Source organism: Chiloscyllium plagiosum, unplaced genomic scaffold (assembly GCF_037043375.1).
Source record: "Chiloscyllium plagiosum isolate Xiang-an unplaced genomic scaffold, Cpla_swu_hap1 HiC_scaffold_14, whole genome shotgun sequence".
NCBI lineage: Eukaryota > Metazoa > Chordata > Chondrichthyes > Orectolobiformes > Hemiscylliidae > Chiloscyllium > Chiloscyllium plagiosum.
In genome coordinates this window covers 74,968,784-74,990,602 of record NW_028270152.1, presented here as the reverse complement: position 1 = coordinate 74,990,602, position 21,819 = coordinate 74,968,784, and the positions used below count along the sequence as shown (strand labels likewise).

At 43.8% G+C, this 21,819-nt stretch overlaps 1 protein-coding gene across 3 annotated transcripts in view; it reads left to right on the top strand.

The window, feature by feature from the left end:
* Window positions 1-21,819, top strand: part of rnf123 (ring finger protein 123) — a 390,439-nt gene that overhangs the window by 47,720 nt on the left and 320,900 nt on the right. For all 3 annotated transcript variants that reach the window (XM_087994538.1, XM_087994539.1, XM_087994537.1), the window contains exons 11-17: window positions 2,930-3,041; window positions 5,045-5,149; window positions 5,905-6,030; window positions 7,207-7,299; window positions 9,719-9,794; window positions 16,249-16,364; window positions 16,489-16,579. In XM_087994538.1, the coding sequence (XP_087850664.1) occupies window positions 2,930-3,041; window positions 5,045-5,149; window positions 5,905-6,030; window positions 7,207-7,299; window positions 9,719-9,794; window positions 16,249-16,364; window positions 16,489-16,579 (719 nt within the window). The remainder of the gene's footprint in view (window positions 1-2,929; window positions 3,042-5,044; window positions 5,150-5,904; window positions 6,031-7,206; window positions 7,300-9,718; window positions 9,795-16,248; window positions 16,365-16,488; window positions 16,580-21,819) is intronic.

Here is a 21,819-nt window from a genome sequence, read left to right as displayed (position 1 = left end):
TCTTTTGAATGAGATAAGTCGAGGCCTCTTTTGTCCTGTCAGGTAGGTGTAAAAGGTCCCATCACACTATTTGGAAGAAGAGCTCAGAGCCTGATGTCCTGGCCAACATTTATCCCTGAAACACTATTGAAAAATAGATTGTATGGTCATTATCCGATTTTTCTATTTGTAGAAGTTTCCTTTGTGCACAAAATAATTGCCTCATTTCCTGCCTTATAACAGTGATAACACTTCAATACTCTTTTATCAGTTATGAGGTCATAAATATGAATACAAGTTTTTTTTTGTTGGGGGGCATCCCACTTAGCTAAGCATCAGTCTCTGCGTAAAAGGTAAATTTTAAATTTGCAGGAGCTTGTACATTTGGGAGTGGGGTGGATGAGCAGGTGTAAATGTAGAAAAATTGGCTATGTGTAGGTGAAGCCAGTTCCAAGCTGACTTGTGTGTTTAACTGCAGCACATCAGACAGTGCGCGAACAACTCACTTCTGAAGAGGGGTTCTTTTGGATTTGAAATGTTAACTCTGTTTCTCTCTGCATATGCTACCCTAACCCTATTGTAGTTCCTACAGGATTTTGTTTTTGTTTGGGAGAAATGAGTTGGCATTTTCAACCTTCTCATTTTTAATTGTGTAGCGTAGGAGGTTGAGGAGTGACCTTGTTGAAGGGTATAGATAAGGTGAATGACAAAGGTATTTTCCCTAGTGGGGGAGTTCAAAACTAGAGGCATATTTTTAAGGTGAGAGGAAAACGATTTAAAAAAGACGTGAGGGACAATTTTTTTTTTAAACAGAGACTGGTTTGAGTGTGAAATGAACTGCCAGAGAAAGCGATGGATGCAGGGACAGTTAAAGCGTTTAAAAGACATTTGGGTAAGTTCATGAATAAGAAAGGTCTGGAGGGCTATGGGCCAAATGTCAACGGTAGGATTAGTTTAGTTTGGGAACATGGACGGTGCAGACTGGTTGGATGGAAAGGTCTGTTTTGGTGCTGTATGACTCAACGATTCTGATATTAACATGGTTTTTACAATTGTAACAGTGGGCACCTGGGGTTTTCTGAAACTCCCCAGTGAAAACAGAATAAAAGCAAAGCAGCAATTATCGGTTTGGAAGCATGACAGGAACAGATGTCAATAAGTTGTCAGAGGCTTTGTTCACAGTACTTGAGCAGAATGTCCATGATAATTGAAATAGTAGTGGCCCTCACCCAGTCCTTGTTGAGATGAACCCCCATAACATTCATGCCACACAGTAACAGGCAATGATCATCACCAACAAAGAATCAAACCATCTTTACTTGACATCTAACAGCATTGCCATTCCAGAATCCCCTACATCCTGCACCGAGAAGAAGTCAGCCAGAGCACAAACTCAAGTGATCGCTGGCTAACTGGCACCACCACTAGCAGAGCTGAGACAATAATCTGCCTTGGTAAATAAACCTTATGAATGTCTGAGCTACTAAGTGAAAGTTCCTGTAAATGTTCTTGCGAGAGACCTGGAAGGATCTAGACTTCAGGACAATGGCAATTTTATCAGCCACCAGCTCCATAAGTCAGCAGGTCTTCTTTCAGGAGCTGCAAATTTCTGTCACTGTCTACCAATGTTTCCTGAGCCTCCTGAAACACTGGCATTAGGACATTTCGCGAAAGCTTATCCTCTCCCTGCAAACCTGTGCTGCAAACACTTCTTGAGAGCTGCAGCTCTTCTTTCACTGCCTCCCTTTCTCCTGTAGAGATGTAGGTCCATAAAAAACAGATAGCTTCTGTTGCTCTTCCTACTGGTCATCTTGATCCACATCTCAGGTTCAAAGTGAGACAGCCCAAGAAGCAACAGTGTTGGTTAGACTGACCTGCACTTGGAAGTTGTGATAAGTCATGCAAACCTCAAGTTGTGAAAGCGTGGGTTTCCTCCCACAGTGCGAAGATGTGCAGGTAAGGTGAATTAGCTATGAATCAGCACATCAGGGATGTGTGGGTTACATGCATTAGTCAGGAATAAATATCGGGTAGGGGGAATGAGTCTGAGTGGGTTACTCTTCAGAGGGTCATTGTGGATTTGTTGGGCCAAAGACCCTGTTTCCACACTGTAGGGATTCTATATATAAAAAAGAAAGGGCTTGAAAATGCCTGTGCATAATTAATAGTCCACTACAGCTAAGAGGGGAGGTGAAAGGCCTGTGTACAGTGTTTTCTGGATAAAACAGATCAAGATCAGAGCTCATGGAATACTCAGGGACACATCCAGCTGGAGTTGTGCCTGTGCATAAGTTCAGGAGAGCTGTCTTTGGACTCTAGGGGATCATTGATCCAGGAGTAGAGGCTCACCAGGCAGAACGGGCACAGTCATTGCCACAGTCCATGACTGAATGGCTCCTGAGAGAGACTTTCAAGGACAGTTAGGCAAATGTGCAGAATTGTGATCCCAAATGAAGCTTAGTGTGATTTGATGACCCACTGTATCATTACTGTATAGGAAAGTTGCTGAGAAATCCCTGAGATCTGTCCTGATCACATTTGCTAGGTGATGTGTGCTTCGTGGGCTGTTCAGTCACATGACCTATGTTTATCATGTTAATTCTAGCTGTTAGAAATAAATTGCGTATATGTGTTGGGATTGTATTGCTCTTCAGACTTGTATGGTAAAGTCTAATGAAAGTTTGTGAAATATTGTGGCTTTATTCTCTTCGTAGTCTCCCAGATGTCACCTTTGTTCATTTAAAACTAAAAGGTTACTAACCAGATTATAACATCAAGTTTGTGGTCTGGTCTGAGATTATAACATAATTAGTGACCTAGATCATCATACAAAATTTGGTAGTCTTATCTGACAGCTCTGTATCTGGTAACTGCCTAACTTTATTACTTATTGTTTGAATAAATTACTGACCTAGGAAAGAGCTTGTTTTCTTTTAACTTCCCACACATACCCAGTAGAAGGCTATCGCCCAATGCAGGATCCACCAGAGGCAGATCTTGTGAAAGCCCACAGACTCCTGGGATACCTAAAGAATGTGATCTCTGCCAGTATGGACACCCAGGTATGGACTTAAGTTTGTTCCTGACAGTGATGTTTTGGTTACTTGTGTCTTGGCATTCTAAAAGACAGGGATGTTGTTTGGAAATGCATATTATTCTGATACTTGTGGGCTAGTGCTCTGAAACTGTCTATAAGTTGATACAGTGTGTAAGTATCGTATGCAAAGTCCCTAGTAGTGTATTTGCTGGTGGCCTTTGCGGAAGTTGCCATATGAGAAATCCAAAGGACTTCTAGTTCATTTCTCCATCTCAGCAAGGTGATTTCAGTTGGCCTCAGGATGAGCTGGTGAAGGAAAAAATATCGATAAAAGTTGTACACAATAATACTGCAAACGTTTTATAAACCGGCACCATTGGGACCAGGGGTGTGCGGGCTGATCGAATATTCCTGATTATCAAGACGTACGGATAACTGCAATAAACCCTGGCCAAATGAAGCTTCGCGACGTCAATATACAAAGTTTGTGAGAAGATTTGTAGCTCGGGTGCTCGTGGCTGTGGTTCTGTTCGCCGAGCTGGAAGTTTTTGTTGCAAACGTTTCGTCCCCTGTCTGGGTGACATCCTCAGTGCTTGGGAGCCTCCTGTGCAGCGCTTCTGTGGTGTTTCCTCCGGCATTTATAGTGGCCTGTCCCTGCCGCTTCCGGTTGTCAGTTTCAGCTGTCCGCTGTAGTGGCCGGTATATTGGGTCCAGGTCGATGTGTTTGTTGATGGAGTTTGTGGATGAGTGCCATGCTTCTAGGAATTCCCTGGCTGTTCTTTGTTTGGCTTGCCCTATAATGGTAGTGTTGTCCCAGTCAAATTCATGTTGCTTGTCGTCTGCGTGTGTGGCTACTAGGGATAGCTGGTCGTGTCGTAGTAGCCACACACGCAGACGACAAGCAACATGAATTCGACTGGGACAACACTACCATTATAGGGCAAGCGAAACAAAGAACAGCCAGGGAATTCCTAGAAGCATGGCACTCATCCACAAACTCCATCAACAAACACATCGACCTGGACCCAATATACCGGCCACTACAGCGGACAGCTGAAACTGACAACCGGAAGCGGCAGGGACAGGCCACTATAAATGCCGGAGGAAACACCACAGAAGCGCTGCACAGGAGGCTCCCAAGCACTGAGGATGTCACCCAGACAGGGGACGAAACGTTTGCAACAAAAACTTCCAGCTCGGCGAACAGAACCACAGCAACGTCAATATACCTCATAAAATCTATGTAAAAACATCAACATACCTCCTTAAAATCAATGTAATAACACATGGTAAGTAATAGAAACATAATGCAGAGGTAACACATTCAATGTTATACTTTATTTACAGCATAAATACTCTGACATCGTGGTTGATCATGTTATATGAAGTATATAAATTCTGCTGGTTTATCAAGGGTGCTGGTTAAAACAAAGTTTGCTGTAGAATCAGGGAAAAGTTGCAGATACAATAGTCTGCATTTTTACTAATATGTTAGAAAAAGGTGTAGTCTCATGCCAGGCATTGCCAATGGAGGTGTCTCGTTTGCCTCAATATCGGAGCTCTCCTATGGAGTGCCCTGCCGTATGATTACAGGCCTGTCCTTGTATGGTGTTGAACTGTGTTGTCAAGTATAAAGTTTATATGTTGTGCCGTAATGAAATGGAGATTTGCAATGCAACTCTGTGTCCTGCAAATTTGTGACATTGATGCATACCTCGCACAGCAATGGCCCTATGTGTGGGCTGTAAAAGACACCAAAGATTGATGCATTGGAGAGATTTGTGTTTCTCCCATGTGAGACACTGCACAGCCAACCCATCTTGAACTATATTAGTCCCTTTTGTCAGTTAAAACACAAAAATGCACATTCTGGAATCTTTATTGTGAAGTTTTAGTTTTAAAATATAAAAATCATGTAATTTGTAGACAAAGTGCATACAAGAAATGTTTTAGTGTGATATGTTTAGGATTATTTGTCTATCTCTGAGGATGATCTGTATTGTTTGTTCTGTGATTTTTTCTTAAAAGGAAGGGAAACTGATCGAGCAGGATTCTGCACAATGGCAAGCCCAGGGGGAGCCCACTGTGCTCATTACACTTGCACATATCTTTGACCGTTTTGCACCCCTTATGGCAAGTATCTAATGACTTTGCTGCTGATGTCAGTTAGCCAAAGAAAGCCTATCGCTTATGTGGGCCAGCTGCTCAGTCACCCCGCGTACACTAGGTGCTGCAGGCAGCATAAAGACAAAAACGCCACAATCTTTGCCATTTTGGACTTGTCCAGAAGCTGTAAATGCAATTCCATGCGTCTGCTTAATTCCAGTTACAATTTTTGTCAGGTTTGGTATTTCTGATGGCCAAGAGTGAGTAAAATTCATTGCTACCTCTGTGGGAGATCCAACAGTTCAGCCGGTGCGTGGCTACATACCAGGAATGTTGAGTTGATAACAAGGGCTACTGATGAGCATGTCAAATTTGCCGCCAACAAATTTGCTCCCAGTGTATCCCTTCCTAAAGAAGCTGCCTGCCCACTTGATGCATTCAATTGCACTTAAGCTGGGTCTTGCATATTACATGGTTGCCTCTGATAGCTCACTATTGTATATTTCAAAGGGAACATTAAATGCTCCAATGGTTTGAAATGTTCTGAACTTGAATAAAATCTCAAGATTTTTTGATTGTCGTTCATACTGTTTAGTGCAGTCACCTTAGTGTGCCAAATGTCTGTAATTGTTAATTATTTTTTGTTTCCTCTCTCCCATCTAATGTTAGTCCCTTGTTTTTCTCGCACTTTTTTTATACAATCAATATTAACACCTATGCTGAAAGTCCTTCTGGAAGACCCAGATTCTGACTGTTGTCTCATTCATTTTCATTATAAACAGTGTAAAGTGTATCTCGTGGAAGATGTGTTGATGACCTATTTTCTGAGTATACTGGAGGGAGGTGGGGCTGTTGATGAACACCCGCTAATTCAACACCTACTGGACCTCATGTGGCTCTTCATGGAGGTGAGTGCATATGATGACAAATTTGGACTTAATTGATGGGGCTAGGAAGAGTGCAAGGATTGTCCACAACTCTGAACAGGTTGATGAAAACTACCTACTCTGAAAGTCTTCAGCAGAGAAGTCCTGGGTTGAGATGATTGTCCTCTAACAACTGCACCCACTTTTCTTTTTGCTAGGCATATCTCCAGCCAATGTAGCATTTTCTACCTGATTTCCAATGTCTCTAATTTTGCTCTGTTGATAGTATACTTAAGGGTATATTTGATTCATCCATTGGTTGTGTGTGCTGCGGAGTCTGTACTTGTGCATTTCAACTAAATTAATGTACTGTTGCTTTGTTCTTCATTTACCGGCCTGAGATAATTCATTTTATAATGAAATGTAGAAGGATAAGAGCAGGAGTAGGCCATTCGGCCCTTTGAGCCTGCTTTGCCACTTAGTATGATCATGTCTAATTGTTATCCAACCCAGTCCCTTGTTCCTGTTTTCTCCCTGTATCCTTTGATCACTTTAGCTCTAAGAACTATGTCTAACTCCTTGAAAACATTCAATGTTTGGCCTCAACTACTTTCTTTGGCTGAGAATTCCACAGGCTCATCATCTCTTGGTGAAGAAATTTCTCTTCATCTTAATCATAAATGGCCTACCCCAAGTCTTTAAACTGTGAGGCCCTGGTTCTTGACTCCCAGTCAGTGGAAACATCCTTCCTGCATTTACCTTAACTATTTCTGTTTGAGTCTTTTTAAGTTTCTTTAGGTTCCTACCTCATTCCCAAACCCAGTGAATATAGTCCTAACTGATCCAGTCCCACTTCATATGTCAACCTTGCCTTCCCAGGAATCATTTCCTGAAGAAGGGCTAATGCCCGAAACGTCGATTCTCCTGTTCCCTAGATGCTGCCTGACCTGCTGCGCTTTTCCAGCAACACATTTCCATCTCTGATCTCCAGCATCTGCAGACCTTACTTTCTCTTCCCAGGAATCGGTCTGGTAAACCTTTGTTGCCCTCCCCCATAACCAGAACATCCATCCTAAAATAAGGAGAACCGAACTGTGCACAATACTCCAGGTGTGTTCTCTCCGCTGGTTAGCTTTGAGGAGACATATTTTATTTTACACTGCTTTTGCTGCATGAAACTCAGGCTCAGTTTGAGTTGATTTGTTTCTTCTGTTACAGGATTATGAAATCCAGGAGTGTTTGAAACAGCTGATGATGTCACTGCTTCGTGCGTACAGATTTTCTCCCATCATTCCCGATTTAGGGTTACAGGTGAGAACTTCCTATCCCGTAAGGCGTCAACATCTAATCATTCTGAACAATATAGATTCTGGGTGTTATGATCAATGAATATGATGCTCAGCATTACCAAAAACAGCGATCTGTACTTGCAAGATCTCTAAATGCACAATATGAGGATGGCTATCCATTACCACCTTTGGACATGCTGAATCCAATCCCCTCAATTCTGGATTAGAGTGGTGCTGGAAAAGCCCAGCACTTCAGGCAGCATCCGAGGAGCAGGGGCTTTTGCCCGAAATGTCAATTTCCCTGCTCCTCGGATGCTGCCTGAACTGCTGTGCCTTTCCAGCACCACTCTAATCCAGAATCTGGTTTCCAGCATCTGCAGTCATTGTTTTTATCCAATCCCCTCAAAACATGCATTTCGAATTGCTTAATTTAACATCAGACAAGTGACTGGATAATACTTAGTACAAGCAGCATATTCATAGTAATTATGAATATTGGTACTTCTAAAGCCAAAGCACCAACGTCTACACCTACTTTAATCTATAACGTAACACTAATCTTTAAAACAGCATTTCTTTATTCATTTGGAATAAAGTGTTTTGAGGATTAATGTTACATCATAGATTAAATTGCTTGTATCTGGCTCAAACATTGTGTTTTTTGCTGTGTCTACTGGCTTCAAATTGACCTGAGATGAGTACAGTTAGCAAAGTATGACTCAAGATTTAAAAACTTTGACCATGGAATTGTCTGCCAAAGAGACCATTGCATCCCCATCACCGAGCTAATTGACCGCTTTATCTTGTCCATAACTGTCAGACAACCCTGCAACACCCAAAGGACTCTCAGATTGCTTATTATCAACGTTTGTCCCAACTGCTTGGTTAAAATTTGTAACATTTAGGAATTGATTCATTATACAACAAGCTATTAAGGACACTATATCAGATTGACTTACCAGTTATGGGATATAGTAACCTTTTTTTTTGACAGCAGCAGAGTGCAGGTGCATAATAATTCAGTTGATATCCAAGAGAATAATGTCTAATTGCACAGATTTCAGAGATAACTAACTGTAACTAATTTAACCCATTTGTGGACCATGGAAAAAAGAATTCAGTAAAGCATCTAACTAAAGTTTGCTTTAATTTTGTCACAATGTCTGGTTAATGAGACATTGGGGTGGAAGAGTATAAAAATGTAAACTGTAGGTACTTGCAGCTTCGTTACTGATCCCTGTGATGCTCAACATGTTTACAGTTTGCAAACCTGAAAACGACACATTTATCTTGATTCTCTCTTACCTGTTCATTAGCCAGTCCTTTGTTCATGCTAATATGTCACCCCAATGACCATTAGTTCTTGGGTATTTTGTGCAGGTTTATGCAATCCAAAACCAGCCTTGTTATGTCCTCAAACAATTCTGACAAATTTGTCAAACACAATTTATTTTCCTCAAAATTGTTGACTCTACCTGATGACATGATTTTCTAAATGGCCAGGTACCACCTCCTGCTACTACCTCTTGTGTTTTTCTGGCACCCTCTAGTCTTGAGTAAAGGTGCTTTTTGTGGTTTTCCAGGATGCTAGGGTCTTTCTAGAGTCTAGGAACTTTTGGAAGATTACCCCTAATGAATCTAATTCTTTTAGCAATCTAAGATGCAGACCATCAAGTTCAGGGGACTTGTCAATCTTCAGCTACTTTAGTTTTACTCACATTATTTTCCAGTGATCATGATTATTTTAAGGTTGTTCTGTCCCTTTTGCCTCTAGATTTTTATTGTGTCTTCTACCATAAAGGCAGTTGCTGATTTTTTTCTGTACCTTTGTTATTTTACTGTCATCAGTTTTTAAATCTCCAGTCTTATTCTCTAAAGGGCCAATGCTTACTTTGGATACTGTTTTTCTTCTTATATGCTTGTAGAAATTTTTGCTGCGTTAAACTTATTGCTAGTTTTTCCAATCTTCTGACTTACTAGTATTTATACTTTTTCTTTCAATTTGATGTCATCATTAACTTCCTTAGGAAGCCACAGCTTCAGCCACAATTTAATCAGATATAAATAAAAAGAGACCTAATGGAGGTATTGAAAATTATGCAAGATTTTGGGTGGAGTACAGAAGAAAATTATGTTCATGTATCAATGATGCAGCAATGAAAGACTAAGCTTAGAAACATTGATTATTTATGGAATGTTAGCAGAAATAGTGGCAGAAGTTAGAAACCAGGAAGCTTTTAAAAGTGAAGAACATGAAATATATAACATCAAAATTAAAAGGTAATGGGGAGAAATGAAAGAAATATAGCTAATTGACTGACTGAGAACTGGCACAGGCAAGTAGGGCGGCATGGCTTCATGTGCTCAATCGTTTTATAATTTCATTGTTTCTTTGTGACCTTTAGTAGTGCTAAGTAGTTTGTGTTTGTGTCTCTTTGCAGATCCACTACTTGCGTCTGAGCATAGCTATTCTAAAGCACGAGAAAACCAGGAAATATCTGCTCAGCAACGTCTTATATCCTTTTAAATCCATCTGTACTTGTTTATGTTTATTCCTCTACTGTTTGAACAGCAAAATTACTAGAAGGTATTCCCACTTTTTCAGCTCTGCTTGATACTGTTTTCTCAATGAGCAGGCAGACCAGAAGCTGCTCCAAAGTTTTGCTAGTGTCATGCATAGCAATTAAATAATTACTGGAAGGTACATAGCAGCAGCCGGTTTTGGCACTATCTTTGAATATCCTTCTGTGCTTTTGGGGGGGTTGTTTGGCACCCCCTGAATAGAGCAACCACAGTAGTTCTTTTTGACCAGGATCAATCAAATCTGTTCAGTTTGAGTGGATTGCTAACCTTCCTGTGACACTGCAACTATTGTTATTCATTGGCACACCATAAAATCCTCAACGAGAATGCCAATAAAACACTGCAAACTATTGCTCACTAAAGACACTGAAGCTTTCAAGAAGAAGCCATGGGACTTGGCAAGATGGCGGCGATTCAGTAGAACTGCTATGGACAGCTCTGCCTAACAGCTAAGGCATACCGGTCTTTTTTTGCCACCCCTGGCCAACTTATGTGGTGGAATTATTAGTTTAAAACCTTACAGAACACCTATTTGTTAATATTTGGGAGAAGGAAGGATGCCAAAGGGAAAAGGAGCAAGCAAACAGCAGCAGGGAGGACTCTCCCCTGCAGCACCTACCACACCAGAGACTGCAGCAGCAGCAGCCTCTCCAGAACCCCCCCCAGGGACCTGACAGACTCTCAGGAATTGGCTGCGGTATTGGAGAGACTTACCTTGAAAGTTGAGGCTGCGATTGAGGAAATCAGTGGGAAGATTTGTGCCCAGGTCCAACCTATCGCATCCATGCTGCAGAAGCATGAGCAGGAGATCCAGGACCTCGGGGAGAGGCTGGAGGAAGTGGAGGGTCGAACTAAGGCCTCGGAAGCTGCAATGGAGTCCTCATCCAGTCGAATCCAGCTGCTGGAGTGAGAGGCGCGGGCCTTGCGAAACCATATCGACGACCTCGAAAATCGATGTCGGACAATACGTGTCCGAATTGTTAGGCTCCCTGAAGGTGAGGAAGGTGACCAGCCAGTCAGCTTCTTTGAAAGCTGGCTGCCGAAGTTTTTGGGCCTTCACATCGAGTCCAGCAGGCTGAAGATTGAAAGAACGTATCGGGTTACAGTGCACAGGTCAAGCCCAGTGCAGCGCCTAGTGCACTTCCACTCATATAAGGACAACCAGAAAGTCATAGAAGCTTCCAGATCCCTGGGAAAAGATCCGCAGGCACTGCTGTTCAAGGGGTCAAAAATCATGTTTTTCCAGGATTTCTCTGCAGCTGTAATCCGAAAGAGGAAGTCCTTCGATTAAGTTAAAAAGAGGCTGAGTAACCTGGGCTTCCAGTACTCCATAAGATACCCCGCAGTACTCCGTTTCAGCCACGAGGACTCAGTTTATACATTTGACTCGGCGGATAAGGCTAAAAACTTTGTGGATACTTTAAAATAGACGGATTGGCCTTAACAATATGGTTAATGTTTGTTCTCTTTTCTATTTTTTTCCCATGTTTTCCCTTCCTTTTTTAAATTCCTTTCTTTCTCCCTAATAATTTCCTTTTTGGAAAGGGGGGAAAAGACTTTGGAATAAGTTGTTCCTTTTTTTTTAATAACTGGATTTTCTGATGGAACATTTTGTGGATGTTCTTTGTTGTCTTTCTCCTTTTGTTTTTTGTTTGTTCTGCTTCTCTTTTGGTCACAAGTAGGGGTGACATGAAGCCAGGGGTGGGTGGAGCGCTCATCCTGACTTTGTCTTTTTTTCTGTTGATTTAAGGATCATCTCCTTGTTTTTTTTCTGGCCTAAGGCCGGGGCACAGTCCAGGTTTGAAGGAGCTGTGAAGGAGGAGATGGGTAGGCTGAGTGCCCCCTACGGGCAAGAGTCTTCCATTCAAGGTTCTATAGTTGGTTTTCTTTATAGTTTTTTGGTAGTAATATTTGTTTATAGTTATGATAGAGTAGTTTTTGTATATATAGTTTTTCAATTCTGATTCTTTATTTACTTATGCTCAGCACTTTGTAAGCAGGCTTCTCCCTCCGAGAGGTTCAAGGCTGACTGAAAGGGGATATGGCTAAGTGTCTTACTAAATGATGGACCTGGAACATTAAAGGAAGTCATTCGCCTGTTAAAAGGAAAAAAAGTGCTTTCTTTCCTTTAAGAGGGAAAGGGTTGATATCGCTATGTTGCAGGAAACCCATCTTGATGATGGGGAACGCCTGAGATTACAACGGGGGGGGGGGTTTATAACCAGGTATTCTTTTTATCCTTTACTACTAAAAGTAGGGGAGTGGCAGTACTTATCCAGAAAAATCTTCCGTTCACATTATTAGAGCAGGTGAAAGATGAGCAGGGACGGTTTGTGCTACTTAAAGCCCTGATACATGAGGAGGAATGTGGCATTTTAAATGTCTACTGTCCTCCGGTGCATCTCCTCAAATTTTTGATTAGTGCTTTCTCTAAGCTGAGTGCTTCTGGAACATGGCACATTATTCTAGGGGGGGATTTTAATTGTCTTTGGATCCGACCGTGGACAGGATGCCTTGTGGGCCCCGAACTATTTCTTTGCAGGCTTAGCAGGTGGTTGTCTTATGCGAGGAGTTGGGGCTGGTGGATATTTGGAGATGTCTTCACCCTACCGGCAGGGACTTCACCTTTTTTCAAACCCATATAAATGTCACACGAGGATTGACCTCTTTTTCTCGCTCCCTCAGCCCTTCTGGATTCGATTGAGTTGTAAAATTGGGAATATAGCTATCTCTGATCACGCTGCAGTATATTTGGAGGTTAAGGCCAAGAGTGAAGGGCTAGGTTTGCGGCACTGGCGTTTGGACTCTTTTCTCCTTAAGGATTCCAAATTTGTGGAATACTTTTTGAAGGAGTTTCAGGAATTCTTGACTATCAACTCTGGCACGGCTAGTTGTCCGTCCATGCTATGAGAGACTGCTAAGGCCTTTGCTAGTGGATTAGCTATTTCCTATTTGGCTAGTTGGAAATGACAGAAGGAGGAACAGCAGCTCCTACTGGAGACGCAGTTAAAAGTCGCGGAGGCAGCACATTTTGCACGGCCTTCAGTGACTAAGCTACAGGAAGAACCTGCTTTTGCTAGACAGAGGCTTTTCGAATATAGGGATAGGCCAGGGAAGTATTTAGCATACCTGACTAGGAAAAAGCGTGCTCTGCAATCCATTACTGCAATCAGAGACAGTACGATGCTAAAAAGATTAATGAGGCTTTTCGGAGCTTTTACTCTGAATTGTATTGGTCTGAAGGTTGTGAAGACAGGAGGGCTAAAATGGAGACCTTTTTTTTTTTAAGAACCTGGACCTCCCAAGGGTAACTTTGGAATAGGCGCCTCTCCTTAATGCCCCCTTGACCGTTCAGGAAATACAAGAGGCAGCTAGGCAACTTCAGAGTGGGAAAGCGGCTGACCTTGATTATCTCCCGGGTGAGTTTTATAAGGAGTTTATAGGGATTCTGTCAGGGCCGATGTTGGAGATGTACAATCACTCCTATGTGCATGAACGCCAACCACCATCTTTGAGAGAAGCTAATATTTCCTTAATTCTTAAGAAGAGGAAGATTCCTAAGGATTGTGCCTCATACAGGCCCATCTCTCTATTAAATTCAGATTTCACGATTCTGTCCAAGATCCTGGCGCTGAGGTTGGAAAAGATGTTGCCCCATATTGTTAAAGAGGACCAGACAGGCTTGATAAGGGACTGTAGGTCCTCTAATAATATTAGAAGGCTGCTGAATATGGTCCAAGTTTGTCAGCAACAATCGATTCAGGGGTTGGTGATTTCCTTAGATGCAGAGAAAGCATTTGACTGGGTAGAATGGCCGAATCTTTTTTGTCTTAGAGCAGTTTGGGTTGGGTGGGGTCTTTGCTCGGTGGGTGGAGGTTTTATATCGCCACCCTCTGGCCACAGTCATCACTAACGGGATGAAGTCTGGAATTTTAGGATTGGTTGGGGTAGTCGGCAAGGCTGCCCCCTCTCACCGTTGTTGTTTACGTTGATGGTAGATCTGCTGGCAGAGGCTATTCTTCAGAGTGTCCACATAACCGCTCTGGAAGTGGGATCGAGGGCACACAAGATTACATTGTATGTGGATGATGTCCTTCTGTTTTTATCGAACCAGATGACCTCCATACCCCATTTGATACAATGTATCAATTCATTTAGGGCTATTTCAGGATATAAGATTAACTTTGCAAAATCGGAGGCTATGCCTTTGGGGAACTTTAAGGATGTGCCAGAAGTTGATGGTGTCTCTAAGTTCCCTATTAAGTGGTCACGGGCAGGGTTCCGGTACCTAGGCATTTTTATTACCCCCAAGTTAGATCTGTTATTTCAGACTAACATTGCTCACTTGCTGGACAATATTCGGCGAGATCTCCAGAGATGGGAGGCTCTTCCAATTTCATGGCTGGGCCAAATATCTCTCATTAAGATGAATGTTCTTCCTCATTTGCTTTATTCCATGCGTATGCTCCCTATAATGTTTCCCAGGTCAACACTGCGGAAGTTTATGGGGTGGTTTGGTTCCTTTGTTTGGCATCGTGGGCGGCCCCTCATCAAACTTACTAAATTGCAGTTGCCTCAGGGAGGGGGAGGAGTTGATTTCCCAGACATCAGAAGGTATCAGTTGAGTTTCCTGCTGTCTTTTGTCTGCGATTGGGTAGGTAACAATCCAAACTCAATTCTGGCTGGATCTCGAGGCCTCCCAGGCAAAGTGCCCTCTTATTAACCTGTTGTTCATGGATAAGATGAGGACAGTTATGGACCACTGCCGGAACCCCATTGTCATTAGTACAGTCAAGGCATGGAGGGCGATGCGTCAGAGTGAGGGTTGTTTATCCAAGACTTCGCCACTTACACCTATAGTTGGCATGCCAGGGTTCCGACCAGGGATGATGGACTCAGGGTTCAACTATGGGCAGCGAGCAGAGTTTCTAGTTTGGGAGACTTGTTTGAGGGGAGGTAACAATGTCTTTTGAGCAATTGAGCCGCAAATACGGGTTGCCCAGCAGAGACCTCTTCCGTTTTTTTTCAGGTTAGGGATTTCATCCAGAAGAAGACTATGCTTCTCACTAAGCTCTATAAGCCCAATACAGAGAAGCTGTTGCTACGTTCCACAAGCACCCTTTTGGTTAGTGCCCTCTATCGCCTGCTGGGTGGCAGGGCCTGGCAGGATATTAACCAGTTATGTTAGGTCTGGGAGCAAGAGCTAGGAGTGGAGATCTCTTCTGAACCATGGGCGAAAACTTAAAAGATCTCAATCTGTAACAGGACATGCGCTACGCAGTTAAAAGTTCTGCACAGGGCTCATCTGGTGAAGTTTAAAAAAGGGGCATCTTCAATGTGCCCCAAATGTAAAATACGTGTAGGTACTCTTACCCATTGCTTCTGGACATGCCACAGGCTCCATGTTTACTGGAGCACTGTGGCAGGAGAGATAGGGTATTGAGGACTGAAGTCAAAGTAGACGCGATATCTCTCCTCTTAGGTCTACCAAACTTACCATCTTTAGAAGGGCATGGGAAGAAACTATTTAATATTCTTGCATACTGTGCATGGAAGAATATTCTGATGAATTGGGTGTCTGAGAACCAGTCGAGCTTGCTGAGATGGCAGAAATTAATTATGGAGCACATTCCCTTGGACCTTTTTACAAACATGGTGCGCCACACAACAGACAATTTTTATATGACATGGCAGCCCTACTTGAGTTATTTGGATATAGATTTGTCAGTTATCTTAACTAGGGTGTTTGTTTAACCAGGATGATTAGATTTGTCAAGCTCTGGACCCTGGAGGGGGTCTCCCGAGTTAATACGGGTATATATACAATGCTCCCGTTCCTTTGTTTGGGAGCTTTGTGCAGAGCATTGCTGTTCTATATTTTGTTTTTTTTTGCTTTTCTTTCTTTGGTGTTGCTTTGCACAGTGTTAGGGTTTGCTTTGTATTAGAGGGTAGGTTAGTAGATAGCAGTATTGTAATTTGTGTTTTTCTTTTCTCTTATACTGATTATTTTCAATAATTCTATGTTTGTAAAGTTAAAAAAAATTTGCTAATAAATATATTTACAAAAAAAAAGCCACACTCAAAGGATATTAACAAAGATGCTTATATGTTTCTTGAGTAATAGACAATGACATAAATTGAATGCTATTTTTAGTGCCATTCTGTGTTAATTTTGGCTATTTATTTGGCATTTTGTTCCAAAGGATGGCATTAGGTACGAAAAGCTTCGGGTACAAAATGCTCAATCAGTGCCCACGTTGACAAAAAGAAAATAATTTTCGCTATTAGGTTGGGAAAGGTTGAAGGGAAGAGGACATTTGGGAACTTGGTATAATACCTTCTTATTATAAGAGGTGGCACCTTGATGACCCTTAACTCAAAGACACATTTGATGTGCTGCGATCAGTGGTGTTTTTTTTCATTAAGACACCCCTGCGGGTGGAGGAGGCAGGCTTAGAGGAGCTTATTCCCACCACTTGGTGGCCAACCAAGTTTGACAAGGAGGTGAGATCTTTCATTCGTTATTTTGACCATTGCTGGCTCCCTGTGAATAGGTTCACATTTGGGTAAAAAGTTCGAAGTGATTGGCCTCATTTTAAGAGGTGATGAACCCGGTTTCTTCTTCCAGGGCAAGGAGGTGAAGGAGGAAACTGCTGAGGAGAGGCTGAGACGTCGGGCCTATGAACGTGGCTGCCAGCGATTAAAGAAACGTATTGAAGGTAAGTGCTAAACATGGTGCTGTGTGAAGAATGTTAGCAACAGGAGTCATTTCAACATTTGCATACTTAGAGCTTCTTAGCAGTCCCAGGGGATCGAGCATGGCTTACTTCCACTCTGGGTTTGATGAGCTTTGAGAAGGCTGGCAACTCCAACGCATGAATGTAGACCCTGCCATTTGCAGAGAAGGTGGTGCTTGGAGGATGTTGTAAATATTCCCACATGAAGAATACCTTGTGTGTGAGGTAATCGCCTATGAGGTTTCTGCACTCTCTCTGACGTCTCAACTTGGCCTCTGTGCATTCCTAATTGAGCTTTCTCATTTTGGTCACAGAACAGGGGTTTCTGTGAGGCAGTCGGGGTGATTGACCGCTTCACAACTGCTTTGAGGGCATCATCAAAGGAGTTTCTGCAGTACTTCCGGGATTCCTTTTGCCATGACCTGTCACTCACAATAAGACCAGTACCAGATTCTTTCCTCCTACTGCAGAAATGTTATTTCTTCTTCATTTTCTTGTAATTTCTTTCTTAATCTTAAGGATGTTGACCAGACTTCCTCATAGGCGATTACCTCACACACAAGGTATTCTTCATGTGGGAATCTTGGCAAAGCATGCCACAGGGTGTTGAACTGTGTGAGAGAGCTATGAAGATGAGCTTGATATTCTCCCTCACTTTTACTTAACCTCCTATGTAGCTGTTGCTCTATTAATATTCTTTTTATCAACAATTAAGTAATCTTTCTTGTCACTGTACTATTGCAACAGTTAGAGCAAGGCTTACTTAAATCTGGCTGTTGCTGAGATGGTAGATTTCATACCTCAGAGCCATGAGAAATGTTTTTTCAAATTAACTTTTCCAGTCTCATAATAAATTTGTAAGTTTCTATGAGGTTGCCTCACGTTCTTCCAAACTCCAGAGGACCCATGTCCTTTCCTCAAACTGTCCTCATAGGACAGTCCCACCAACTAATAAATCAGTCCAATGAATCCTCTGAGACAAGCATATCCTTCCTTAGGCAAAGAGACCAGATCTGGAGCGTCAGAGGCTGAGGGTGACCTAATAGAGGTTTACAAAATTGAGGGGCATGGATAGGGTAAATAGGCAAAGTCTTTTCCTTGAGGTCGAGGAGTCCAGAACTAGAGGGCGTAGGTTTAGGGTGAGAGGGGAAAGATATAAAAGAGACCTACGGGGTAACTTTTTCATGCAGAGGGAGGTAAGTGTATGAAATGAGCTGCCAGAGGAAGTGGTGGAGGCTGGTCCAATTGCAACATTTCAGAGGCATTTGGATGGGTATATGAATAGGTAGGGTTTGGAGGGATATGGGCTGGGTGCTGGCAGGTGGGACTAGATTGGGTTGGGATATCTGGTCGGCATGGACGGGTTGGAAGCATCTGTTTCCATGCTGTACATCGCTATGACTCTATCTGTGCACAACACTCCAAGTGTGGTCTCACCACTGTCTTGTACAATTGAAGCAAGATTTGTTTATTCTTGTACACCGCAAAACACCTGTTAAAAATTAAATAAAAATGCAACTCTGCTGGTAGACATCCACAAAAGTGTACTCTCAGGCCTGGCAGTCATCCAGATCCAGACATAAATCAGAGCGTTACATCGATCATATGAATGTTTCAATGCTCTGAGAGGATATTTTCCCACTCATCTCCATTCAAAGGGCAAGCCTTAATTTGAAAGTATCCTCTAATTCTGGACTTGCCCTCAAAAGAGCTCCAACTGTGTATTCAGGGATGAAGTACACAGTAGTAGATTCACCACCTTTAAGGGCATTTAACTGGTCATTGGTTAGACATATTGATGAAAATGGAATAGTGTAGGATAGATTGGTTCCACAGGTCGGTGTAACATCGAGGGCCAAAGGGCCTGTTCTGCGCTGTAATGTTCTATGTTCTTAGTAGGAAGTTTGAACTGACAAGGTTCTGTTTGGATTCCTGGTCCTTTCCATGGAATTCGAATCATGGTCAGCTGTGACTGAGATAACAGTACCACTGATTGAATGCAATATCTAATTGAGCAGCAGTTGCTTATAATAATAAATTGGCTTTGTTTCTTCATAGCAATGTTGGCACAACCAGTTACTGCCTGTCCTTAATTGCTTTTGAGAAGATGCTGGTAGCCAGCCATTGCCTTGGATGATTGCAGTCCATGTGGTGTCAGCACACCAAAAGGGCTGTTTAAGGGAGGGACTTCCACAGTTTTGATCCAGCAATAGTTCCAAATCAAAATGATGGGTGATTGGAAGGCAGCTTGACAGTATAGATGTTGTTTCTCCCTGTGGGAGAGGGTAGGGCCAGAGGGCATAAAGAGACGAGGAGGGATTTCTTCTCTGTATGATTCTGTGGAATCTTTTTACTGCACGAGGGCTGTTGAGGCTAGATCATTAAGTGTATTCAAAACTGAGATAGTCATATTTAATCTGGAAAGAGAATGAAGGATTATGGGGAAAATAAATGATGGAGTTGAGGATTATCAGTGGATAGGCAGGAGGCTGGAAGAATACAGGCAGGATCAGGAGATGAAGTTGACATTTTAGGTGTAACCCTTTTTCAGGAGTGGGGGTGGGTGTAAGGGCAAGGTGGTAAAGTGGGGATAGGTGAAGACAGGCAGAGGGTATGACCTGGTTGGTCAATGGGAGGAAGGGATCTGGTTAGTGGCAGGAAAGAGTGGAAGGGAGGGGGGGAGGCTGGGAAGGGAGTCTGGGTGGGGGTGGGCAGGGAGGTTATTTGAAGTTGGAGAACTAAATCTTGAATCCTCCGGGCTGTAGGCTGCCCACACGGAAGATGAGATGTTGTTCCTCCAATTTGCTGTTCGTTGTGGCAATAGAGGAGGCCAAAGATAGTAATGTCGGAAAGGGAGTGGGAAGGGGAATTAAAATGGACGGTGACTGGGAGGTCCGGTCGGCCTTGCTGGCCTGACTGAGATGCTGAGTGAACAATTCCCTAAGTTTACGTTTGGTCTCCTGGATGTAGAGGAGACTACGTCGGGAGCACCTGATGCAGTAGACTAGTTTGGAAAGGAGGCAGGTGAACCTCTGTCTCACCTGGAAGGACTGCTTGGGGCCTTGAATACAGGTGAGGGGGGTGGTGTACCAGCAGGTTTGCATCTTTTCTGGTTTCAGGGGAAGGTATCTGGGGGTTCAGGGGGATTGGTGGGGAGATTTGTGCAAACCAAGGATTGTTGAAGGAAATGGTCGTTGTAGAAGGCACAGAGGGGTGGGGAGGGGAAGATGTTCTTGATGGTGGGGTCTGGTTGGAGTTGGAAATGTTTAAGGATGATGCGTTGGATGTGGACATTGGTGGGGTGGTAGGTGAGGACAAGGGGGTCTCTGTCTTTATTGCGTTGGGGGGAGTTTAAGAGCAGTGGAACGGAGAATGGAAGTGGTGCAGTGAAGGGCTGTCTGGATGACGGAGAGAGGAAAAGCACGTTGTTCGAAATAGGTGGACATCTGGGATGCTTGGGAGTGGAATGTCTCCTTGTCCAAGTAGTTGTTGTGGAGGTGGAGGAATTGGGAGAATTGGATGGAGTTCTTGCAGGATACTGGGTGGGAGGAGGTGTAGTCCAGGTAGTTGTGGGAGTCTGTCAGCTTACAGTAAACATCCCTCTGGAGACTGTGGCTGTAGGTGGAAAGGGGAGGAAGGTATCCGAGATGAACCAAGTGAATTTGAGGACAGTGTGGAAATTGTGGTCAAAGTTGATGAACTGCACCAGTTCAGCCTCGGTGCAGGGCACTGCACCAATGCAGTCATTGATGTAATGGCGGAAGAGTTGGGGCACAGTGCCTGTGTAGGTACTGAAGAGGACTGTTTGACATAGCTGACAAAGAGGCAGGCATAGCTGGGACCCATCCGGGTGCCCATGGCCACCCCCTGGATTTGGAGGAAATGGGAGGAGTTAAAGGAAAAGTTATTGAGGGTGAGGACCAGTTCGGCAAAGTGGAGGAGGATTTTGATGGAGGGGGACTGGATGGGTCTGTTAGAGAGGAAGAGGTGGAGGGTCTGGAGGCCATCCTTGTGAGATGTGGGTGTGTATAAAGACTGCACATCCACAGTGAAGATAAAATGCTGTGGGCTGGGGAACTGGAAGTTACTGAAGAGGTGGAGGGTGTGGTTGGTGTCGCTGATGTAGGTGGGAAGTGCCTGAACCAAGGGGGAGAGTATAGAGTCAATGTAAGATGAGATGAGTTTGGTGGGGCAGGAGCATGTCGAGATGATGTGTCGGATAAGGTAGTTGGGCTTGTGGATCTTGTGGAGCAGGTAGAACCGGGCAGTGTGGGGCTGGGGAACTGTGCGTTTGGAGGCAGTGGGCGGCAGGGAGTCATTGGAGGCAATTAAGGCATGATGGGTCGCATTTGGGTCGTGGACAAGGCGGAGGTAGGTCGTGGTGTCGGAGAGTTTGTGTTAGGCCTCTGCGACATAGAGATGGAAATGTGTTGCTGGAAAAGCGCAGCAGGTCAGGCAGCATCTAGGGAACAGGAGAATCGACGTTTCGGGCATTAGCCCTTCTTCAGGAATGAGGAAAGTTGGTCCAGCAGGCTAAGATAAAAGATAGGGAGGAGGGACTTGGGGGAGGGGCGTCGGAAATGTGATAGGTGGAAAGAGGTCAAGGTGAGGGTGATAGGTCAGACTGGGGTGGGGGCGGAGAGGTCAGGAAGAAGATTGCAGGTTAGGAAGGCGGTGCTGAATTTGATGGATTTGACTGAGACAGGCTGGGGGGAGGGGAAATGAGGAAACTGGTGAAATCCGAGTTCATCCCTTGTGGTTGGAGGGTTCCTAGGCGGAAGATGAGGCGTTCTTCCTCCAACCGTCGTTTCGCTGTGGTCTGACGATGGAGGAGTCCAAAGACCTGCATATCCTTGGTGGAGTGGGAGGGGAATTGAAATGTTGAGCTACAGGGTGGTTGGGTTGGTTGGTCCGGGTGTCCCAGAGGTGTTCCCTGAAACGCTCCGCAAGTAGGCGGCCCGTCTCCCCAATATAGAGGAGGCTACATCGGGTGCAAAGGATGCAATAGATGATGTGTGTGGAGGTACAGGTGAATCTGTGGCGGATATGGAAGTTTCCTTTGGGGCCTTGGAGGGAGGTGAGGGGGGAGGTGTGGGCGCAAGTCTTGCACCTCCTGCGGTTGCAGGGGAAGGTGCCGGGAGTGGAGGTTGGGTTGGGGGGGGGTGTGGATCTGACGAGGGAGTCACGGAGGGAGTGGTCTTTACGGAATGCTGATAGGGGAG